We start from the raw sequence: 20,886 nt of genomic DNA on the forward strand, positions 1-20,886 counted from the left end.
TTGCACAGGTGTACATACACATACATAACAACGGAGCTGAACACGGAAGGTTTGGACATTTCAGTGTATGTGAGTTACACTTCAATCAAGTACCCTTAGCACATATCCGCAGCCGCACCCACACCAGATCCCAGGAGGCTGAGACCCAGCTGTGCCCGGGCCTCGCCCATCTCGGAAAGGCCACGGCCCAGTGCGTCCGTTTCCCCCCTCCCTCCAGCCCAACTTTCGCGCCTCCCCGAGGGCGGGGGCTGCCGCCACCTTTCCGGAGAGCTCAGGCCAGGCCCTCCCCTGCGCGTCCGGCGGAGGCTGGGTGGGCGTCCTCAGCGCGGGCCGGGGGCTCGGGCCCCGCCCCGGCGCCACGCCACGCCCCGGCGCCACGCCCCCCGCGGCCCCACCCAGCCTCTCTGCTTCTGGCCTTCGGCCTCGGCAGCTGGAGGCTGCCGGCCGGCGAGGGCCGCGCGATGTCGCACGGACCCGGGCTCGTCCGCACCACGTGCAGCAGCGGCAGCGCCCCGGGAGTCGGGGCCGGCGCGGGGCAGCTGGGCGCGAGCTCTTCGGAGGGGCTGCTGGACCCCGTCTACCCCCGCACCCACGGAGCGCTGCTGAAAGTGGCGCAGATGGTAAGAGAGGCCCGGGCGCGAGCCGGGGTCACACGGGGTGGCCGCGGAGGGGACGCGCCCGCGGCGGGAGCATCGCGCCCCGGGCGGGGGTCTCGCCGCCCAAGTCAAGTTGGAGGGGGCTTCCTCGGGCGAGTTGCGCGTGCAGCCCCCGCGCTGGAACTCGGCGCACCCATCCGGCCTGCTCGCGCCTCCCCAGCTCGGAGGTCCCAAGTTTTTCCAGCCACTCTGCGGAGCCTGCGAGCTGGTGACCGAAACCACGGCCAAAGTTCCTGTGTGTCTTCCTTCCTCTTCTCGGGCCGCGCCGCTTCGGACCCGGGCCGGGGGTGGAGAGCGGCCGGGCGGCAGCGCTCAGGCCACGGAAGCCGACCTTCTCCCGCCGCCTCTTTCCCCGGACTCCGCGCCGCAGGGCTTCCTGCTCGGGGCTCACCCTCGCCCGAGCGCGGGGTCCGAAGGCCAGGCGTTCACGGGGGTAGAAAGCCCTGGGACCCTTGGGGCAGCCGTCCCGGGCCCTGCCCCTCAAGTTCCAAGGGCGGGCCGGTTCTCGGGGCCGTTGGACGGCAGCGGTCAATGGGGAAGGCCTTTTGGGGAGCCGGTATTTATCTGGGGAGAGCGTGAGTCGCCGGAATGGGGCTCACTGTAGAGTGGGCAGGGCGAAGGCCTGGGCGCCGAGTGCCACCGGCGCTGCAGGGACCTCCAGCAGCGCAGACCTTGCCCGGCCTGTTATCCTGTTCGCCACTCTTCTCTGCCTTCCCATGTTTTTCTTCCTTACAATTTTAAAATTTCAACACCTTTCCCGTTTGTTCGGTATGTTTTGAAACTGGGCTGGGCTCTTTGTGACTCCACTCCTTGTCATGTTTGCAGCCAGAATGGTGAGGGGGAAGTGGTAGTTTTGAAAAGGAGGGTGAAGGAAGAGATGTGGGTTAGACGCAAGGTCACAGACCCAGAGGCAGGGCCTACCAAGGTGGGCCAGCCCCAGGCCTGGACACGGGGTGAGGGCTGCCCAGGCCTCCACAGCTCTGTTACTCTGGGTGCTGAGCGTGTGTAGAGGGGGCTCTGGTTTCCTGCTTGGGCCAGACCTGAAGGGGAGAGGGACTTAGTTCCCTTTTCTCAAAGAAGAGCGTCTAGATGGACTAAAAATTAGGAAGTAGAGGCATTTTAGTTACTAACAAAAAAAATCATGCTGAGCTGCGTTGGTTGTTTGTTTTTTTTTTTAATAGTTTATTTATTTTTATTTATTATTTTTGGCTGTGTTGGGTCTTCATCGCTGCACGTGGGCTTTCTCTAGTTGCGGCGAGCGGGGGCCACCCCCCACCGCGGTGCGCGGGCCTCCCACTGCGGCGGCCTCCCCCGTTGCGGAGCACAGGCTCCAGGCACGCGGGCTTCAGTAGTTGTGGCACACAGGCTCAGTAGTTGTGGCACGCAGGCTCAGTAGTTGTGGCTCGCGGGCTCTAGAGCACAGGCTCAGTAGTTGTGGTGCACAAGCCCAGCCGCTCCGCGGCATGCGGGATCCTCCCGGACCAGGGCCCGAACCCGTGTCCCCCGCATTGGCAGGCGGACTCCTCACCACTGCGCCACCAGGGAAGCCCGCTGCTTTGGTTTTGAGCAAGGTGACATTTGAGTTGAATCTTGAGACATGAATGTGGGTGTGTCGGGCTGGGCATGCCCCGTTGGCCTCTCCACGTCCTAATTCAGTGTGCTTAAGTCAGAGCTGGGTGATGCTGGGGTGGTGGAAAGGAAGGAGATAGGGTGAGACATGGGCCAGTGTTGGGCAGTTCTTCCCCTTCCCACCCTGACATGTAGAAAGAGGCTTCTGTCACTTCTTGAGCATTTGCTCTCTTCTTACCTCTGTGCAAGCGAGGCGTGGGGAATACAGCCGTTAAGAAGATAGATCCTTTCGTCAGTGACTGGGACATTTGCAGAACCATAATAGGGAAGGAGAATCAGAGTGTAGTTTCATAAGCAGTAAAGATGGAAATGTAAGTGTCTTCCAGAAGATTCCTTGATTTTATTTTTATTTTTTGGCTGCACCACGGGGCTTGTGGGATCTTAGTTCCTCGACCAGGTATTGAATCCAGGCCCTTGCAGTGAGAGCACGGAGTCCTAACCACTGGACCGCCAGGGAATTCCCAGAAGGTTCCTTTATTTACTCAGTAAATATTGAGCACCTACTGTATGCTAGAGCAGTGTGGAAAGCAGAGTAAACCAGACAGGTCAGCTCCTGTTCTCTTTATAATGTAATAGGGAAAGTATTAGTCAAATGATTTTAAATATAAAATTAGAAACTGGGACAAAAGCTATGAAAGAGAGGTCCTCAGTGTCATAGAGAATTAACTAGGGGGTCTGCCCTGTCTGGGAGGTAAGGATGGGCTTCTTTGAGGACGGAATATTTGAAGGATGAGGGAACAGTGTTACCAAAAGAAGGAAGAGCACAGACAGTGGCTCTGAGACTGGAGGAAGAAGTAGTGATAATGGTTGGAGGGTAGGAGCAAGGATGGGAGTGATGTGGATGAGTCTGGAGAAATATGCCAAGACTAGACCATCTAGGGTCTGCCAGATAGTGCTGAGGATATGGTCCTTATTCTAAGACTATCCCAGAAGTCATCATGTCGATAATCGACCCACCATTGAAGTGATGGTTCTCAACCTGGGGCTGTACAGCCCCCTAGGGGTCATTTTGGAACTTTGTGGAAGCTTTTTTTGGTTGTCACAGAGATGAGGATCATATGCAGGATGCATTTTATTCATTTCAGTACAGTAATGAAGGCACTGCAAGTACTTACTATTCTAAAGAGGTGAATTGTCCGAAATATGATTGAAGGAGCCTAAGTGGGTGTGTGAGTCGGGGGAGAGTGCCTGAGTTTTCTGGCCAGAGAGAGCATCCTAAAGACTTTCTAGGAGGTCGGAGCAAGTATGGGCTTCCCTTGGACATTCACAGCCGAGATTCCAAATGGAGTTAGACTTTGGGGGATCGCAGCCTCCGATATAACCATGAATAGACCTGTGAGTGGAGAATGAGCCAGCATAGCCCAGAATGGCCCACCCCTCCGTGTTCTGTTTCAGATCATTTGGTTCCCAAATGCAACCTGCACCCCCATGCCCTGTTTCCTGGAAGCTGCAGAGTTAAGGGCAGCAAAGAACCTCACTGTCAAGAGTCTTTGACCCCAACCCAATCCCGATGCAAGAACAAGAAACTGCTGCCCATCAATGGTCAAACAAATAAAAATAATAAGACATAAGTTATGGGCTTTATTCCCAATAACAGAAGTAATACTTGTTCATTGTAACTTTGAGAAACACAGGGAAGAAACTAGAGTCTTCCCCCAAGTTTCCCCCAAGATTGATATTTAAAGTAAGATTTTCTACTATTTCATAGGAGAGATATAATTTGTGGTTGTTGGTTTTGTTTTGGTTTTACAAAAGAAGGATGATACTCTACAGTTTGTAAAATGCTTTTTTTGCTTAATATGTGATGAATGATTTCTCATGTCACTTAAGGTTTGTCTGCAATTAGGTTTTCAACAGTGTTTTTATAGCCAGTCACGAATGTCCCTTTGTCTGTGTGACCAGCCCCCTCCCCCTTTTTGTGGCTCAAGGAGCTTCCAGTTCTGCCCATTCACGAACAAGACAGTGATGAACTCCCCTGTAGAGAAGTTTTGGTGTGCAAAGCCATAAATACTTCCCAGGGGTAAATGGCCCTCACCTTTCACAGAGAGGAATGGAGCGCCTCTTGCCCTGCTGAGCATGCTGGCATTAAATAACTGTCTAGACTTGTTAACATCTAGAAATTAATGGTTGTCCCTTTATCATCCAGAAATTTCAAGGAGCCAAGTGTGATAGTAGTAATATTTTAAGTCATAGTAGTATTTTTGGTGTCTGATGGTTTGGAAAAGGAACAGTGACATGGATGGACTGGGAAATTTTGTAATGCTTTTATTTTATTTTTTTAGAGCTTAATAAGAAAAGATTTATTTCTTCATAGTTTATATCAGTCATTGGTTGCTGGTGTGAAAATACATCTTTTTCACAAGTCACACGGTGCAAGGCTGATGGAGTCACCACCGTGACTTTGGGACACCCTCTATGACACATGCCTTCTTCAATTGAAATCGAAGAAGATAATAAGCACATAAGGATCTTACAGGTTCTCTTTTATTCTTTGGCTCAAAGGTGATACCATTGGTCAGAAGCAGCCACATGTCCTTTCCAAAAGCAAGGGGTCTTGGAGAAATCATCTTCTGTATGTCCAGAATGAAATGAGAACTGTATAACGTCTACTGCAGTCTTTCTTTTTATCAAATACTTTTAAAGGCACTTGTATTTAAGCTATGGCAACAGCCACGTACATTGGAAGGATGATAGTACCACGCGGGTATGAGGCATTATTTATTCAGGCTGCAGAGCATGTGGATTTCCTAACTACTGGCAAGAATTCCCCTCCAGGGCACCCCAAATAACTGCCTGTCCCCCCCACCCCCGATTGGGAACCACTGGCCAGAGAAGATGGTCCTGATGCAAACAGCAGCTGAAGGGTCCATGAGGCTGGGGTACCAGGGTGGGGATGGGGCTGGTGCATTGCCCCGCATGAGTCTGGACAGAGTTGCACAGGGTTTCTGGCATTACAGTGGGTCCTGGAGACCCTCCGGGACATTCCGAGGCCTCCCTGTGTGGGTCAGTGCATTGATTTCAGTTCTGTACCAGGGAAGGCCTTCTCTCTGCTCCCTTCCTCCCATCCCTCATCCCCCACTCTCAGTGCTGGCGCTTCCTGCCCGGGCCCCTGGCTGTCCATCTGTTTCCTCCCCCTGCCATCTGCCCGAGGTGCTGCCCCAGGCCTGCTGCCTGGGGGCCTCCCTCTGACCCGCCGCCTGCCACATGCTCTCCTTCTTTTGTCACCAGTTTGGCTCAGCAGTTCCTTTGCCCACTGCTCACTCCCGGGCATTCCTCTCTGGGGTCCTTAGCAACTCCTGGCATCCGTGGCCTGGCTCAGGGCCTGGTGCTGGCGGCTGGTCCTCCAGCCCCGGGTCTCCCTGAGAGATGAGGGCTCGCAAGGAGAATGGGGCCTCTCCCCAGCGCGGCCCTGTCCTGCTCCCTGGCGGAAATCAGCACCAAGAAGCTTCTCAGCGTCCTGCTGAGAAAGCCTTTCACCTGCTTTGTGTTTTACTTCGCAGCGGCAGTGACAAGTCTCTTCCTTTCCCTTGAGCAGCCTTTTACTTTAGATAAATAGAAGGATAGATTGATTGATAGAGAAAGAGAAATTGTCTATAAAATGGTTGCCACACATTACTCAGGGAAGGGGTTGCTGTGAAATTTAAGAGTAAAGAGGGTGTCATTTTCATTTTTTAGAGATGGAGAAAGTGAAGGGAATTCAGAAGGGAATGAGAAGGAGGGGGGAGAAATTAAAGGCTTTCGGGTACAGAGTAAATTGGACCTTATGGAAGGCAGAGGGAGTGATTAAATATAGCATGACCCTCCATATCTCTTTACTCACTTCTTCCTCTTAGGTTTTCTTTATTCCCCTAAGGAGGTGGCAACCATGCTAATATTGTTTATAAAGAAATCTTTTTTAAACTTTTCCTCTCAAATGATGAAAGTCATACTTAACTAATTATAATAATAGCATCTATCACACATTGAGTTCCTGTTAGGTGACAGCCACTGGGCTAGGTGTTTTACATGTGTGACCTCATTTAATCCTCATGATAGGTAGGTCCTATCATTATCTGCACCTTACAGATGAGGAAACACAGAGAAATTAGGTAACTTGCCCAAAGTCACAAAGCCATAAATAGTGAAGCAGTTTGAGTCCAGATCTTGAGCTCATAAAAGGACAATTTGGGGTTATTTTTTTTCATTATCAATATGCCATGAGAATTTTTCCATGTCATTAAACCTTATTTGAAAAGGATGCTGTGATAACTACACGTGGTAGTTGGTTGGACCATAACTTATCCATTTGGCTCCTCATTGGTGGGCAGACGGTAGCAGAGCTAAAAGGAGGTGCTCTGAGATGTGACAGCAGGTACTAATGACAGTTTCACCTTTTGCCAGAGATGAACTCAGCCAGAGTGGGGAAAACCCCTCACTGGGGTATAGGCCAGACAGTGTGTGTCGTATTTTATAAAGCGTTTCACATGTTACTGTCTGGGCTGCTGGAAGGCTTAAGAGGAAACCATTAGTATCATCTTTGTGTTTAAGTCCTAAGTTCCTCCTGAGAGGAGAACTAAGGTTCGGGTGTCTGCTTTATTATGTCAGGCAATTTTACATGCAGTTCCCCTTTGTTTAACCCTTAATGACTCTGTTATTTATTTTCCCCTTCTGTTGGTTGAATGAAGGCTGAGAGGTTTTGTAACTTGCCCAAGTTTCAAAAATTCCATTAAATTCTGGAGCCAGCATTTGAGCCTAGGTGTGGCCAAGGCCCAACCCTTCCCCGCCATGGTGTGCTGTCTGTCTTGTCTGTGTATGGCAGACAGGCTCCCAGGCTAGCCCACTGTGGCAGACACACTCTAGGGGGACCCCCAATGAGTCACAACCTTATGTAATTCCATCGTCTTGAGTGTGGGCAAGACCTATGACTTGTTCTAACCAATAAGAAATAGCAAAGATGATGGGATGTCATTCCCATGGTTATGTCATATGCCAAGGTGAAGGGATGCTGCAGATGTAATTAAGGTTCTAAATCAGATGATTCTGAGTTGATCAAAAGGACATTATCTCCAGGTAGGCCTGATCTAATCAGGTGACAGCCCTCAAAAGAGGTACAGTTAAGTCCCCCACATATGAACGAATTCTGTTCCAAGAGTGCGTTCGTAAGTCCAGTTTGTTTGTAAGTCCAACAAAGTTAGCCTAGGTACCCAACTAACACAATCGGCTGTATAGTACTGTACTGTAATAGGTTTATAATACTTTTCACACAAATAATACATAAAAAACAAACAAACACAAAAAATAAAGAAAACATTTTTAATCTTACAGTCCAGTACCTTGAAAAGTACAGTAGTACAGTACAACAGCTGGTATACAGGGGCTGGCATCGAGTGAACAGGCAAGAAGAGTTACTGACTGGAGGAGGGAGAGGAGGTGGGAGATGGTAGAGCTGAAGGATCGTCAGCAATAGGAGACGGAGGGCAAGCTGCAATTTCACTCACGTCTGACGTTGATGGCACAGGTTTGGTTCCTTGCTGGATTCAATTCTATCTACCCTCTTGAAAAATGATGCAGTGATAGTAGTAGCTATCATTGGGTAGTAGCTCCTTTTTTCTCGTCATAGATGACACGGTAGCACTGGATTGCGTTTTGAATGGCTGCTGCAACCTTTATGTACCATTCTATGTTCAGGTCCTGTGCTTCAAGAACTAAGAGTGCCTCCTCAAATAAAATCCCCTTGCCATTTCCTGCATCGTGAATCTCTGTGGATATCCTGGGCTTGAATTAAAGATACTGTACTACTGTACTCTATACAGTACTGTAAAGTACACAAAAGCACAACCACTTGTAGAGGATGCACGCACGTGACAGTGTACGCCAGATATGTGAACTAACTTATGTGATTGGACTTGTGAACGCGCGTTCGCATCTTTGAAAGTTCGCAACTTGAAGGTTCGTACGTAGGGGACCTGCTGTACTGGGTTCTTCCCAAAGGAGAGATGCTCCTGCTGGCCCTGGAGAAGTGAACTGCCTTGCTGGGAGAGGGCCTGGCAGAGGACCACGTGGCGAGCATCTATAGGTTCTGTCTAGAAGCTGAGAGCAACCCTCTGCTGACAGCCAGCCAGGAAACAGGGACCTCATTCCTATAGCTGCAGTAGCATATGAGCTTGGGTGAGGACCCCAAGCCTCAGATGAAACCCCTGTCTGGCCACCACCTACACTGCAGCCTTGAGCAGAAGTCTCTTGCCAGGGCTTCTGACTGGTGGGAACTGTGAGATGATAAATGAATATTGTTTTAAGCTACCAACTTGGGGTAATTTGTTATGCAGCAGTAGACATCTCACACACCCACAGAAGCCCGGGCCTCCTGCATCAAATCTGGTGCTCTCACGGCTGCTCCTTAGCAAGAAAACATGGGGCAACAGCCGTGCAGGAGACAGGAGGTACAGTGGCCATTTTTACAGTAACAGTTATACAAGTTTTTATCTGGGCTGTGGTCACGTGTCATTGAATTCCTGTGGAGTAAATCTGTTGGTTGAGTTCTTGCTCTTGGCATTGTGCTGAATGCTTTAAATGCAAGAACTCACTCGTCGTTACAACATCCCTAAGAGGTGTCAGTATTTCCACTTTACAGATGAGGAAACCGTGTGGGGAATTTAAATACCTTCTGTGCAGCTACTAGACATGTAAGAATGGCCCCCATCGCCCAGTAGTCCCACTGTCCTCCAGGGTCACTTCCCAGAGCCATTCTAAAAAATAAAAATCCTGATGCAAACAGTAATTATGGTTGTACAATTGTTAAAATTGTATTTGGTTTTTTTGAACAGATAACATTCACATGATCAAGATTTTAAAAGTTCAAAAAGTCCTCCAATTCTCGCTTTACCTTCCTGGAGGCTACCAGTGATACTGGTTTCTTGTATATCCTTCAGGAGTTATTTTATGTTTCGATGTGTGTGTGTGTGTGTGTGTGTGCGTGTTTGTCCATCTTCTTTCCATCTTGGGGATAATTCCGTATGTGTTCAGTGTATTCTCATTCTCCTCATTTTCCTTAACAGCTGCATTGTGTTCCAGAGAGTAGATTTACCATAATTTATTTAACCAGTCCCCTCTCAACAGGCATTTAGGTTATTTCCCATCTTTTGTTACGTCATAGTGCTGTTGTAGATACCCTTGTACATATCATAGTTCTGTGTGTGTACAAGGTAATCAGAAGGAGAAACTCCTAAAAGTAGAATTCCTGGACCAAATGTTGCCTGCTCTTGGAAATTTTTTCATCTGTCCTGTAATTTAGATTCTCACACATCTCCTGTGATCTTCTCCCAGAGGGTTTCAGGGGTCTTCCACATTCATTGCCATTGAGAGACTCTACTTCATGTTCAGGGTTCAGAGTTCCACTGCTCTAGACTCCCACTTAACTTTATTTAAGATGTTAAGAACCAGAAAAGTCTAGGGAACAAGAAGACCTGCGTGACCAGCATTTTTCTTAGAATTTCCCAACATCCATCACAGGGAGTGTTGAAGTCAGCTTCCCTAAAGGCAGAGCTAGAGATGGGGATTCTTGTGCAACTGGTTCTTGAGTGAGGGCAGCAGTCAAGGGCAAGAGGAGGACTAGACAGATGGGTTTGAGAAGTCTCGCCTCAGCCTGATCTTGCGGGGAGCTCTGGAGAGTGAGGTGCACCATAGAGATGCTCCTCTAGCCGTTAGCGAGTCATAATCTTTTGGCTGGTGGAGGGTCTGGCCTTGGTGTTTGATGGCTGCCGACTGATCAGGGTGATGGATGCTGAAGATCGGGGCTGCTGTGGCAATTTCTTAAAATAGGACAACTGAAGTTTGCCGCATGGATTGACTCTTCCTTTCACAGATGATTTCTCTGCGGCCTGCAGTGCTGTTTGATAGCATTTGACCCAGTGGAGAACTTCTTTCAAAATTGGAGTCAGTCCTCTCAAACCCTGCTGCTGCTTTATCAACCAAGTGTTTGTAATATTCTAAATCCTCTGTTGTCATTTCAACACGCTTTATAGCATCTTCACCAGGAGCAGATTCCATCTTAAGAAACCACTTTTTTGCTCATCCATAAGAAGTGACCTCTGTTCTGTTCTAGTTTTATCAGGAGATGCAGCAATTCAGTCCCATCTTCAGGCTTCACGTCTAATTTCAGTTCTCTTGCTGTTTCCACCACATCTGCAGTGACTTCCTCCACTGAAGTCTTGAACCCCTCAAGGTCATCCATGAGGGCTGGAATCAACTTCTTTCAAACTCCTGTTAATGTTGCTTTTTTTTTTTTTTTTTAATGTTGCTATTTTGACCTCCTCCCATTGAATCATGAATGTTCTTCATGGCAGCTAGAATGGTGAATCCTTTCCAGAGGTTTTCAGTTGACTTTGCCCAGATCCATCAGAGGAATTCCTATCTAGGCAGCTATATAGTCTTAACAAAATGTATTTCTTAAATAGTAAGACTTGAAAGTCAGAACGACTCCTTGATCCATGGGCTGCAGAATGTTGTGTTAGCAGGCTTAAAAACAACATTCACTTTGTACATCTCCGTCAGAGATGTTGGGCCACCACGTGCCTTGTCAACGAGTGGTCGTATTTTGAAAGGAATCTCTTTTTCTGCGCAATAGGTCTTACCGGTGGGCTTAACGTGTTCAGTAAACCATGTTGTGAACAGATGTGCTCTCATCCAGGTTTTGTTGTTCCATTTAGAGAGCATAGGCAGGGTAGATTTAGCATAATTCTTAAGGGCCCAGGATTTTCGGAATGATACATGAGTATTGGCTTCAATTTAATGTTGCAATAGCCCCAAACAAGAAAATCAGCCTGTCCTTTGAGGCTTTGAAGCCAGGCATTGACTTCTCTCTAGCTATGAAAGTTCTGGATGGCATCTTCTTCCAATAGAAGGTTGTTTTGTCTACATGGAAAATCTGTGGTTTAGCGTAGCCACCTTCGTGAATTATCTTAGTTAGATCTTCTAGATAACTTGCTGCAGCTTCTACATCAGCACTTGCTGCTTCACCTTGCACTTTTATGTTATGGAGACACTTCTTTCCTTAAACCTCATGAACCAACCTCTGCTCGTTTCAGACTTTTCTTCTGCATCTTCCTCATCTCACTCAGCCTTCATAGAATTGAAGAGAGTTAGGACCTGGATCTGGATTAGGTTTTGACTTAAGGGAATGTTGTGGCTGGTTGGATCTTCTAACCAGGCCCCTAAAACTTTCTGTATATCAGCATTAAGTCTGTTTTGCTTTCTTATTTTTCGTGTATTCGCTGGAGGAGCACTTTTAATTTCCTCCAAGAACTTTTCCTTTGCATTCACAGCTTGGCTGTTTGGCCCAAGAGGCCGAGCTTTCAGCCTGTTTGGGCTTTTGACATGCCTTTTTCACTAAGTTTAATCATTTCTAGCTTTTGATTTAAACTGAGCGATATATGACTCTTCCTTTCACTTGAACACTTAGAGGTCGTTGTAGGGTTATTAATTGGCCTAATTTCAATATTGTTGTGTCTTAGAGAATAGGGACACTAGAGAAGAGGGAGAGAGATGGGGAACAGCTGGTCAGTGGAGCAGTCAGAACACACACAACAGGGACTTCCCTGGTGGTCCAGTGGTTAAGACTCCATGTTTCCGCTGCAGGGGGCGTGGGGTCGATCCTGGTCGGAAAACTAAAATCCCACATGCTGTGGAGTGCAGCAAAAAAAACCCCCAACAAACAAACAAACAAAACCCCACAACACTTACTGGTTAAGCTCACCATCTTTTTTTTTTTTTTTTTGTATTTATCTCTTTTTGGCTGCCTCGGGTCTTCGTTACTGTGTGCGGACTTTCTCTAGTTGTGGCGAGCGGGGGCTACTCTTCGTTGCGGTGCGCAGGCTTCTCATTGCGGCGGCTTCTCTTGTTGCAGAGCACGGGCTCTAGGTTAACAGGCTTCAGTAATTGTGGCGTGCGGGCTCAGTAGTTGTGGCGCATGGGCTCCGTTGCTCCGCAGCATGTGGGATCTTCCCGGACAGGGGCTTGAATCCGTGTCCCCTGCATTGGCAGGCGGATTCTTAACCACTGCGCCACCAGGGAAGTCCCAAGCTCACCGTCTTTCATGGGCATGGTTTGTGGTGCCCCCCGAAAGAATTACAATAGTAACATCACTGATCACTGATCACAGATCACTATAACAAATATAATAATAATGAAAAAGTTTGAAATACTGCAAGGATTACCAAAGTGTGACACAGACATGACGTGAGCAAATGCTGTTGGAAAACAGGCACCAATAGATACTCCAGGAGATCAGTGACGCCAGTGCTATTGTAAAAAATGCAATAAAGCAAAATGCAATAAAACAAGATATGCCTATATTTAGCGCTGTGATCACCATTTCAACATATAATTGTCTTAGTGTCATTTAGGGATAAAAAATTGATTTCCAGATGTAGTGGGTCATCTGGTCCCCCTCCCCTCAAATTTATATCCCCGTCCTAAACCCAGGGACCTGTGAATGTTACCTTATTTGGAACAAGGGTCTTTCCAGATTTAATCATGTTAAGGGTCTTTAAATGATTATCTAGATTTTCTGGGTGGGCCCTACATCCCACGACAAGTGTTTTTATAAGAGACTCAACAGCAGGGTTGTGGGGAAGGCGATGGTGATGTGAAGATGGGGCAGAGCTTGAGTGATGCAGCCATGAGCCAGGATGGCCAGAGCAGCCATGGAAGCTGGCAGAAGTAAGGAGCACCCCCTCCTGAAGTGTCCAGAGAGAGCTCAGCCCCGCCAACTCCTTGACTGCAGCCCAGTGATATTGATTTTGGACTTCCAGTCTCCAGAACTGTGAAAGAATAAATTTCTGTTGTTCTAAGCCACCAATTTTGTGGTAACTTGTAACAGCAGCCACAGGACACTAATACAACCAATTAAAGACTGTCCATTGTGGGCAGACTTTTCACAGTTTGTCCTTTTAATTGATTAATTAATTTATTTTTAATATTTATTTATTTGGCTGCGCCGGGTCTTAGTTACAGCACGCAGGATCTTTAGTTGCGGCATGCATGTGGGATCTAGTTCCCCGACCAGGGATCGAACCCAGGTCCCCTGTATTGGGAGCGTGGAGCCTTAGCCGCTGAACCACCAGGGAAGTCCCTAGTTTGTCCTTTTAGAAGCGCTTTGCTTATTTCCAGGCATGCAGTTTTGGAGAGGTGATGGCCACCCTCCGCCACTCGGGCTGGCATTACGCCTCCATCTTCTTTATTTTAGCACATTTTTTTCCTTAATAGGTTTTTCAGAGAGAGAAGCGGTCCTTGAATTTTTGCTGAGAAAAGCAGAACCATAAAGACAGAGCAAACTTGAAGAGAGCATCAGAGTCATTCTCAGATGGCAGGGTGGAGGCAAAAGATGAAAAGTGGGTTCCAGAGATGTGCTGTCTGGCCTTCCACAGACAGTAAATGAAGTGTCCCCAATTCCCCCAAACTGTTAGAATGCCAAATAAATTTTACCGCATTCTAGTAGAATCTTTACAGGTAAGAGACTGCAGCTCAAATACGTCTTAAAATGGTCGAGTGAACCCTGCTTAATTTACTGCTTGTGAAATAGTTCCTGTTTTAAATGTTTGTAGAAGTGCCCAATGATTTGTTTCTAAACTATATATACTTTTGTAACTTTTTATTTATAAATAATTCCAGATATACAGAAACTTTGCAGGAACAGCACAAAGAACTCCCCACATACCCTTCCCTCAGGTTCTCCGGTTGTTAACATTTTGCCACATTTGTTTAATCATTTTTTATTTATATACATGTTATTTTTTTTCTCTGGACCATTTGAGAGTAAGTTGCAGACATGATGCCCTTTTGTCCCCAGTGCTTCAGTGAGCATTTCCTAAGGACCTTCTCTTACAAACTGCAGTATGGCTCCCTCCATCAGGAGATCAGTGACACCAGTGCTGTCGTGTCTAATCTATCAGCCTTATTCGGGTTTCCAGTTGACCCACTAACGTCCTTTTTCTGGTCTAGTGTTGCCTTCAGTGGTTGTGTCTCTGTAATCTCTTCAACCTGGAACGGTCTCTCTTATCTTTCGTGACTTTGACATTTGTGAAGAGTCCAGGACAGAGCAGCCCCATCATTGGATATTGAAGTTGGTTCGGAGGGACCCTCTGATTCTCCGTGTTTTGTGGCTACAACAGAGGCAAAAGAGAAAGAAAGGAAAGAAAAGTGTTTGGATCATGGTGACTTATCTCCCTTTTAGTGCTTTTGTTTTCACAAAAGTCCCTTTTGCAGACTTCCTATCTGGGGGTAATAGTTCATGTTGAGCTTAACTGCATGTCCTGTTAATAAAAAGAAAAAGCAAAAATGGCTTAACTCAAAGGTAACATCCTTAGGGGACTTCCCTGGCGGTCTAGTGGTTAAGACTCCACGCTTCCACTGCAGGGGGCACAGGTTCAATCCCTGGTCGGGGAACTAAGATCCTGCATGCCTCATGGCTCGGCCAAAACGAAAAAAAAGGGTAATATCCTTGGGACAATGGCTAAAATTGCTTGGGGGATTCCTCACAACAGCCTCTATCATTTAGTTACTATTATTTTCCTTTCTTTTTTTTTTTTTTTTTTTGCCATGCACCCGAGTTCACAGTAGTTTATGCCATCAGATACAGAGTTCAGCTGACGTATGTAGCTGTTGACCAAAACCCCGGGCTCCCGCTCCCAGGGTGCAGGCTTGTTTCTGGTCCACAGCTGTGCAGCCGCTCAGCTAGTTCTCACCCATGGAATGAGCGTAGAAGTGTTATTTGTCGCTTCCTGTTTGAGGCTTTTAAGAGGCAGGATTCTCTACTCTTTTTTCTGTCAGCTGTGTGCAGAGGACTCCAAGGCCCCATTTTTCATATTTATGGTTTAGTTTTGTTTTTTTGGGCTGCGCCATGCGGCTTACAGGATCTTTGTTCCCCGACCAGAGATCAAACCTGGGCCCTCGGCAGTGACAGCACTGAGCCCTAACCACTGGACCGTGTGGTTTTCCCCTTTTTTTCCTATTTAAATATAAGGAAACAGAAACAATCCCAGGTCTAGAGATTGCCTGCTTCCCCCTGTTCTGCCTCTGAAGGACCCCCCCCGTCTGAAGTAGTCCCCCACAACTCCACCCAGCCACCCCCCCATCACCCTGTTCTGTTGCCCAGTTCTGCTTTCTTCCCAGCACCTCTTTAGCTGAAATCCCCTTGCTCACATCTTCATTACTTGTTGGTGGTGAGTCTTCTCTACCAGGACCTGAACTGCGTAAGGGCAGTGACCGTCCTGTCTGGGTCACCACAGGGTGCCTGGAATTTAGAAAGCACTCAGGATCTTTTTTTCTTGTTGTCGTTTTTGTTTGTTTTTGCTTTTTTTAAAAAATTTATTTTTTTATTGAAGTATGGTTGATTTACAGTGTTGTGTTAATTACTGCTGTACAGCAGAATGATTTAATTATACATATACATATATATATATATATATATATATACATATATACACATTCTTTTTAAAAAATATTCTTTTCCATTATGGTTTATCACAGGATATTGAATATAGTTCCCTGTGCTATACAGTAGGACCTTGTTGTTTATTCATTCTGTATATAATAGTTTGCACCTGCTAATCCCAGCCTCCCTCTCCATCCTTCCCCCGACCTCCTCCCCCTTGGCAACCACCAGTCTGTTCTCTATGTCCGTGCAGAATCATTTTTTTTTTTTTTTTTGAATGAAATGAAAGAAAATTTTCTTTGCCAAAGCCTCTGGTAACAGCACTCCTTTCAGAAAAGTCAGCTTGGGTGAAGTGCTTGAGAGGCGTGGACCTCCTCAGAAGACCCAGTAATGATAATTATTAATCATGATCATTAATAGGGATAATGAGGGAGAGGGGAGTGGCCGAGCTGTGGAAGGGCCCGGGGCAGTCACTTCAGGCCTGCAGGCCAGGAGGCAGGAGCCTGCGGGGAGAGGCTGGATACCCGATTTTATTTAGTTGGGTCAACAGCTTTCCACTGACTTACGCACTCAAAACGGGGTTCCGACGCCGAAGCAAGCAGAGGTGAGCCGAGGGATGAGAGAAGTGTCTGCCAGTTTGTCAGGCTGTCAGGACGGAGCTCCTAATTTAAAGCAACACCAGCAAACACTGAACAACGGCATCGCTGTAGTGGATCAAAGGCTGAGAGAATAGAAGACCTGACGCAGCCAGCTCACTTTCGGATTTCTAGTTCTGGCTCGAGTGATAAACCTTTGTGTGGTTCTAGTCGTGGCTCTTTGTCTGGCAGAGGCTCTGCTTCAGGTCACTGCATCAGATATTTATTTGATGCTTCCTCTGTCCCAGCCCTGTGCCAGATGTTGAGGGGGACAGCGGTGAACAAGGCTGATCAGACCTTTCCCCTTGGGCAGAAGATCTGGACACTATACAGGTGTTGTATATCATCACCTCCAAGGCCGCATTATTTTAGACACTGCTAGGAAAGGAAGCCAGTGTTAACTATATGAGGATGCAAATCTCTTATCATTTAGAAATTTTATTTTATGCTCCTTGAAAGAGTTCCTTTAGACTTAACTAAATGGAGATTTTATATATTCTTGTGAATACATAAAAAGGAAACTTGATGAAGGAAAATAAATTGGTTAAGATATTCCTAAAGTGGCCCTCTTCTAAATTTCTTTTTTTTTTTAAGGACTCTTTTTAAAGAAATCCTTTTTAAAGTATCTTTGCATACTCTGGTCCTCTGTGCCATCCAAAGTGTGAGCAGTGCAGCATTCTTTAGAAGAATCTGTGAAAGAACTAAAAGCTACTGGTGCTGGGCTCGTAAGCTGGCTTTTGACTGTTTTGATGTGCCTGTTTCACCATCTCGCCATGTCAGCCCCACAACCTCTGGTTCCCAGGGCTTCGAAGAGTGCTCCGCTCTGGCCTCTGGGATTTTCTTCCATGTGCTGACACCCATTCGCAAGTTTTGATGCTGGCACATGGCAGGCAATGGTAACTGCTCCACAGGTGCTGTCTGGTCTGGCCAGCAGCAGGTATAGCTCCGCCTCCGGTTGGAGGGAAGAGATGGTGTGAAAAGACGGGGCGGGCGTCTTTGAATCCGTGAAGTGTGATTAGCATAGGGGCCGAGGGTTTTGCAGGAGGAGGCAGAGGGTGCTCTGGGTCCTCCCAGCCTGTGCTCAGACCTTCCCGGGAAAGGCACCTCCAGGCTGAGACCTGAGCGTGGGATGATGGCAAGGCAGGAGGAAAAGGCGGGAAGAGCGTTCTGGAGGAGGGAACGGCCTGTGCAAAGGCGTAGAGTTTGGAAAAATTCTTGATTGGTTCCCAGAATGGGCGTTTTGGTAGTGGTGAGGTATGGAAGCGCTGTTAGCCATAGAAATCAGTTCGTCATGGTTCTGTTAGGCTTTGACAGCTTCACCGTCATTGTCAACCGCCTCATCAAAATTGCTGGAGGAATTAATCAAGCAGTGAGGGTGTTAATTTACCTGTTTCATCTGGGTCTTGCATTGAAAGTCTAAAAAGGATAAACTGGGAAATAGTTTCTTGACACCTCTGTTCAGTTGCCACCCTTCCCTGGTCGCAACATTATTTCCATGGTTCGGGTCTACTCACAGTTCCCTGTACGTTGCTTTTTAAAGTTTTTATAATGGGGAATTTTCAACATAAAAATATTGAGAATATTATAATGACCCTGCATCCATCACCCAACTAAAACAATTATCAACACATGGTCAGTCTTGTTTTATGTCTGTCTCCCATCTACCCCATAGATTGTTTTGAAGCAAATCCTAGATTCCATATTTCAGTATGTATACTTTTTAATAGTGACCACTATGATTATATTATATTATATTGTTATATTACTATTGTCACAACTTAAAAGACAAGCAATATCAAATATCCAGTCTGTTCAGGTTTCCCCAGTTATGTGTGTGTGTGTCTAAACAGTTGGTTTGTTCAAATCAGGATCCAGATAAAAACCACACGTCGTATTTTGTTCATGTGTCTGTCTCTCAAGTCTCTTTTAATCTGTGGCTTCCTCCTCTTCCTTCTTTTTCATTACAATTTATTTCTTGAATAAAGCTGTTCATTCATCCCTGTGGTTCACTCCCATTGAGTAGATGCATCTGAGTGCATCCCTGCGGTGTCCCTAACAAGTTCTTCAGTCCCCAGTATTTCCTACCAGTTGGCAGTTAGATCTACAGGTTCAGTTGATTGTGGTATTGATCTTGAAACCTGTAACATTGCTAAACCCATTTATTAGTTCTAGGATCTTTTTCTGTAGATTCTGTCGGCATTTTCCACATAAATAATCATGTTGTTTACAAATAAAGACGTTTCGTTTCTTCCTTTTCAATCTACATGCCTTTTATTTCCTTTTCTTACTGCAACCTTCGGAAATATGTTGAATAAGCGTGGTGAGAGAGGACATCCTTGTTCCCTGTCTTAGGGGGATACATGCAGTCTCTCATTACTAAGTACATTGTTAGCTTTAGATTATTTTGTAGATGCCTTTTATCAGGTTAAGGAAGTTCCCTGCTATCCTAGTTTGCTGAAAGCTTTTATCATAAATGGATATTGAGTTTTGTCAAATGCTTTTTCTGTATCAGTTGATATGAGTATTTGGGTTTTCCTCTTCGGTCTGTTAATACGGTACATACATTGATTTTCAAATGTTGAACCAGCCATGCATTCCTGGGACAAACTTTAGTTAATTCTTGAGCATTTATGTTTTTTTATCGATTGTTGGATTCAATATGCCAATATTTTGTTGAGGGTTTTGATAGCCTGGAAAGAGTTGATCCAGCAGCTTGCTAATGACCCAGCCCACTTCCAGACCTTCTCTTTGAGATATTCACATACTGATAAGCCAGCAAGGGTTGTTCTGAATCCTTGTCTCTCATTCCTCTTCCTGTGGTTGCTGCTCTTTTGGGCTTTACCTGTGTCTCACTTCTGCCCACGTGTTAGAACAGCATAACGTAGTGAAACTCAGTTCAGAAACAGGATGTAAAAAGAAGCATCTGAGTCCAGATCCAAGGTGATTTGTCTCACCTTACTGAGGTGCTGCTCTGTGCCCAGCCCCAGTGCAGCCCTGGGGACAGTGTATTTGTGCTGCATTTATCTGAGTGGTCTGGTTCCCTCTTAGCAGGTGCACGAGAGGCGGCTTTGTTTAGGATGAACTTTATGTTCGTGTCTCTGTCCTTCCTGCTTCCTCCACAGGCATCTAGACCAGGGCAGAGGCAGGGCTGCTCCGTGGGGACCGAAAGGCCCTGCGTCTTAACCACCAGGCAGCTTTTACAGCAGCCAGGAGGCTCAAGGTGACCCTGCAGGCCTGGTGAGGGGAAGTGTAAGGAGGGGCCAGGTTCCAGCCTTACCGGTTATTTTGTAAGTGAAGGTCAAGGAGGTGGGGAACTTTCTGAAGGAAAGTCTTTGTTTTCACCTGGCACACAGGTGACCCGAAAGTGAGAGAGCAAAGGAGAGCGAGGCATCAGAGAAGGGCCTGCTTTTGGGAGTGATGTCACTGAAGCTGGGGGCTCAGGTCACAGTAACTGTGCCTTTGAACCGAGGACATGGTGGCTGGAGAGGGAAGAAGACAGGGGCGAGGTGTCCGTGCCAGCCCCGTGGTCTTGTCCTCTCTGGGGAGTTGTTCTCTAGAATTGGGCCAGAGGGCAGGAGCGGGGGCACTGGTGGCCCGCAGGAGGGGGAGGCCTGGCACATTTTTCTTTCATGAGTGGCTTTGTCTGTGCCAAGGTCTGGACAGATGGGGCTGCCAGCTCATGTGGAGCCTGTGGTCAGCACTCTGAGGAATCCGAGGCAGCCGCCTCCCGAACAGGCTCGCAGGGGGAGCTTCCTGTCGGCCTCCGCCTGCTGTGGTGCGGGGGCCGCTCCCCACGTCACCCCCAAGGGTCCCCGGAGCATCTGTGCCACCTGCCGCCCTCCTCCCACCCGCCTTCTCCGCCCATTCCTCTGGCTGTATCTCTGATTCTGCTCCTCGTCCCCCTGCAAGGGTGGGCACAGCCTCCTCCTAACTGACCGCGCGCTCCTTCTCCCCCATCTCCACTAGATTCGTTTTCCAAGCCTGCAGTTCTGTTGTGGTTCTTCCCTGCTCCGTAACCTTCACTGGCTCCCCATTGCCTGCCCGGAATGTCTACTTCCTCAGCCTGGAATCGGACGCCCCCCCGCCCCTGCCAGCTTTGTTCCTGTCACGCACATGTGCGGTTTGCCTGCAATGGAGAACAACTCACCTGTGCCCAGATACGCCCCGTGCTTTTCCACCCCACGCCTTCCCACCGGGTTCCCTCAGCTGGAAGCCTCCTTTTCCCTTCCTTGTGTGTTCAGATCCTGCCTCCCGTGGGTCCACACTGGGCCACACCCGCTCTTCACAGAGGACGTGCCTGGCCTTCCTCTCCTCCAGCATCCTTCCTCACAGATGGTGCCTCCCTGATGGCATTCGTCCCCTGTTTTCTTCTTAGGTACCTGTGTCCAGGTCTGAGGCTCCTCGCCCTTTGGGCAGCACGGGTGTCTAAGCTGTCCTACGTTGTGCTCATCTCCCGGTGACAACTCGCTGCACTTCAATGAACCGCCATTTAAGTGCTGCTCTGTGCTAAGAGCTTCTCAGACATCATCCTGTTTACTCTTCCCAAAATACCTCTGCA

At 47.5% G+C, this 20,886-nt stretch overlaps 1 protein-coding gene across 1 annotated transcript in view; it reads left to right on the forward strand.

Annotated features, from left to right (window-relative positions):
• Positions 1-365: 365 nt before the first annotated feature.
• CMTM7 (CKLF like MARVEL transmembrane domain containing 7) overlaps positions 366-20,886 on the forward strand; it is a 42,144-nt gene continuing 21,623 nt past the window's right edge. Inside the window, exon 1 of the mRNA XM_059939074.1 lies at positions 366-620. Coding sequence (XP_059795057.1) covers positions 462-620 — 159 coding nt within the window. The 5' untranslated portion in view covers positions 366-461. The remainder of the gene's footprint in view (positions 621-20,886) is intronic.

This window comes from Balaenoptera ricei, chromosome 11 (genome assembly GCF_028023285.1).
Source record: "Balaenoptera ricei isolate mBalRic1 chromosome 11, mBalRic1.hap2, whole genome shotgun sequence".
In the NCBI taxonomy this organism is placed as follows: domain Eukaryota; kingdom Metazoa; phylum Chordata; class Mammalia; order Artiodactyla; family Balaenopteridae; genus Balaenoptera; species Balaenoptera ricei.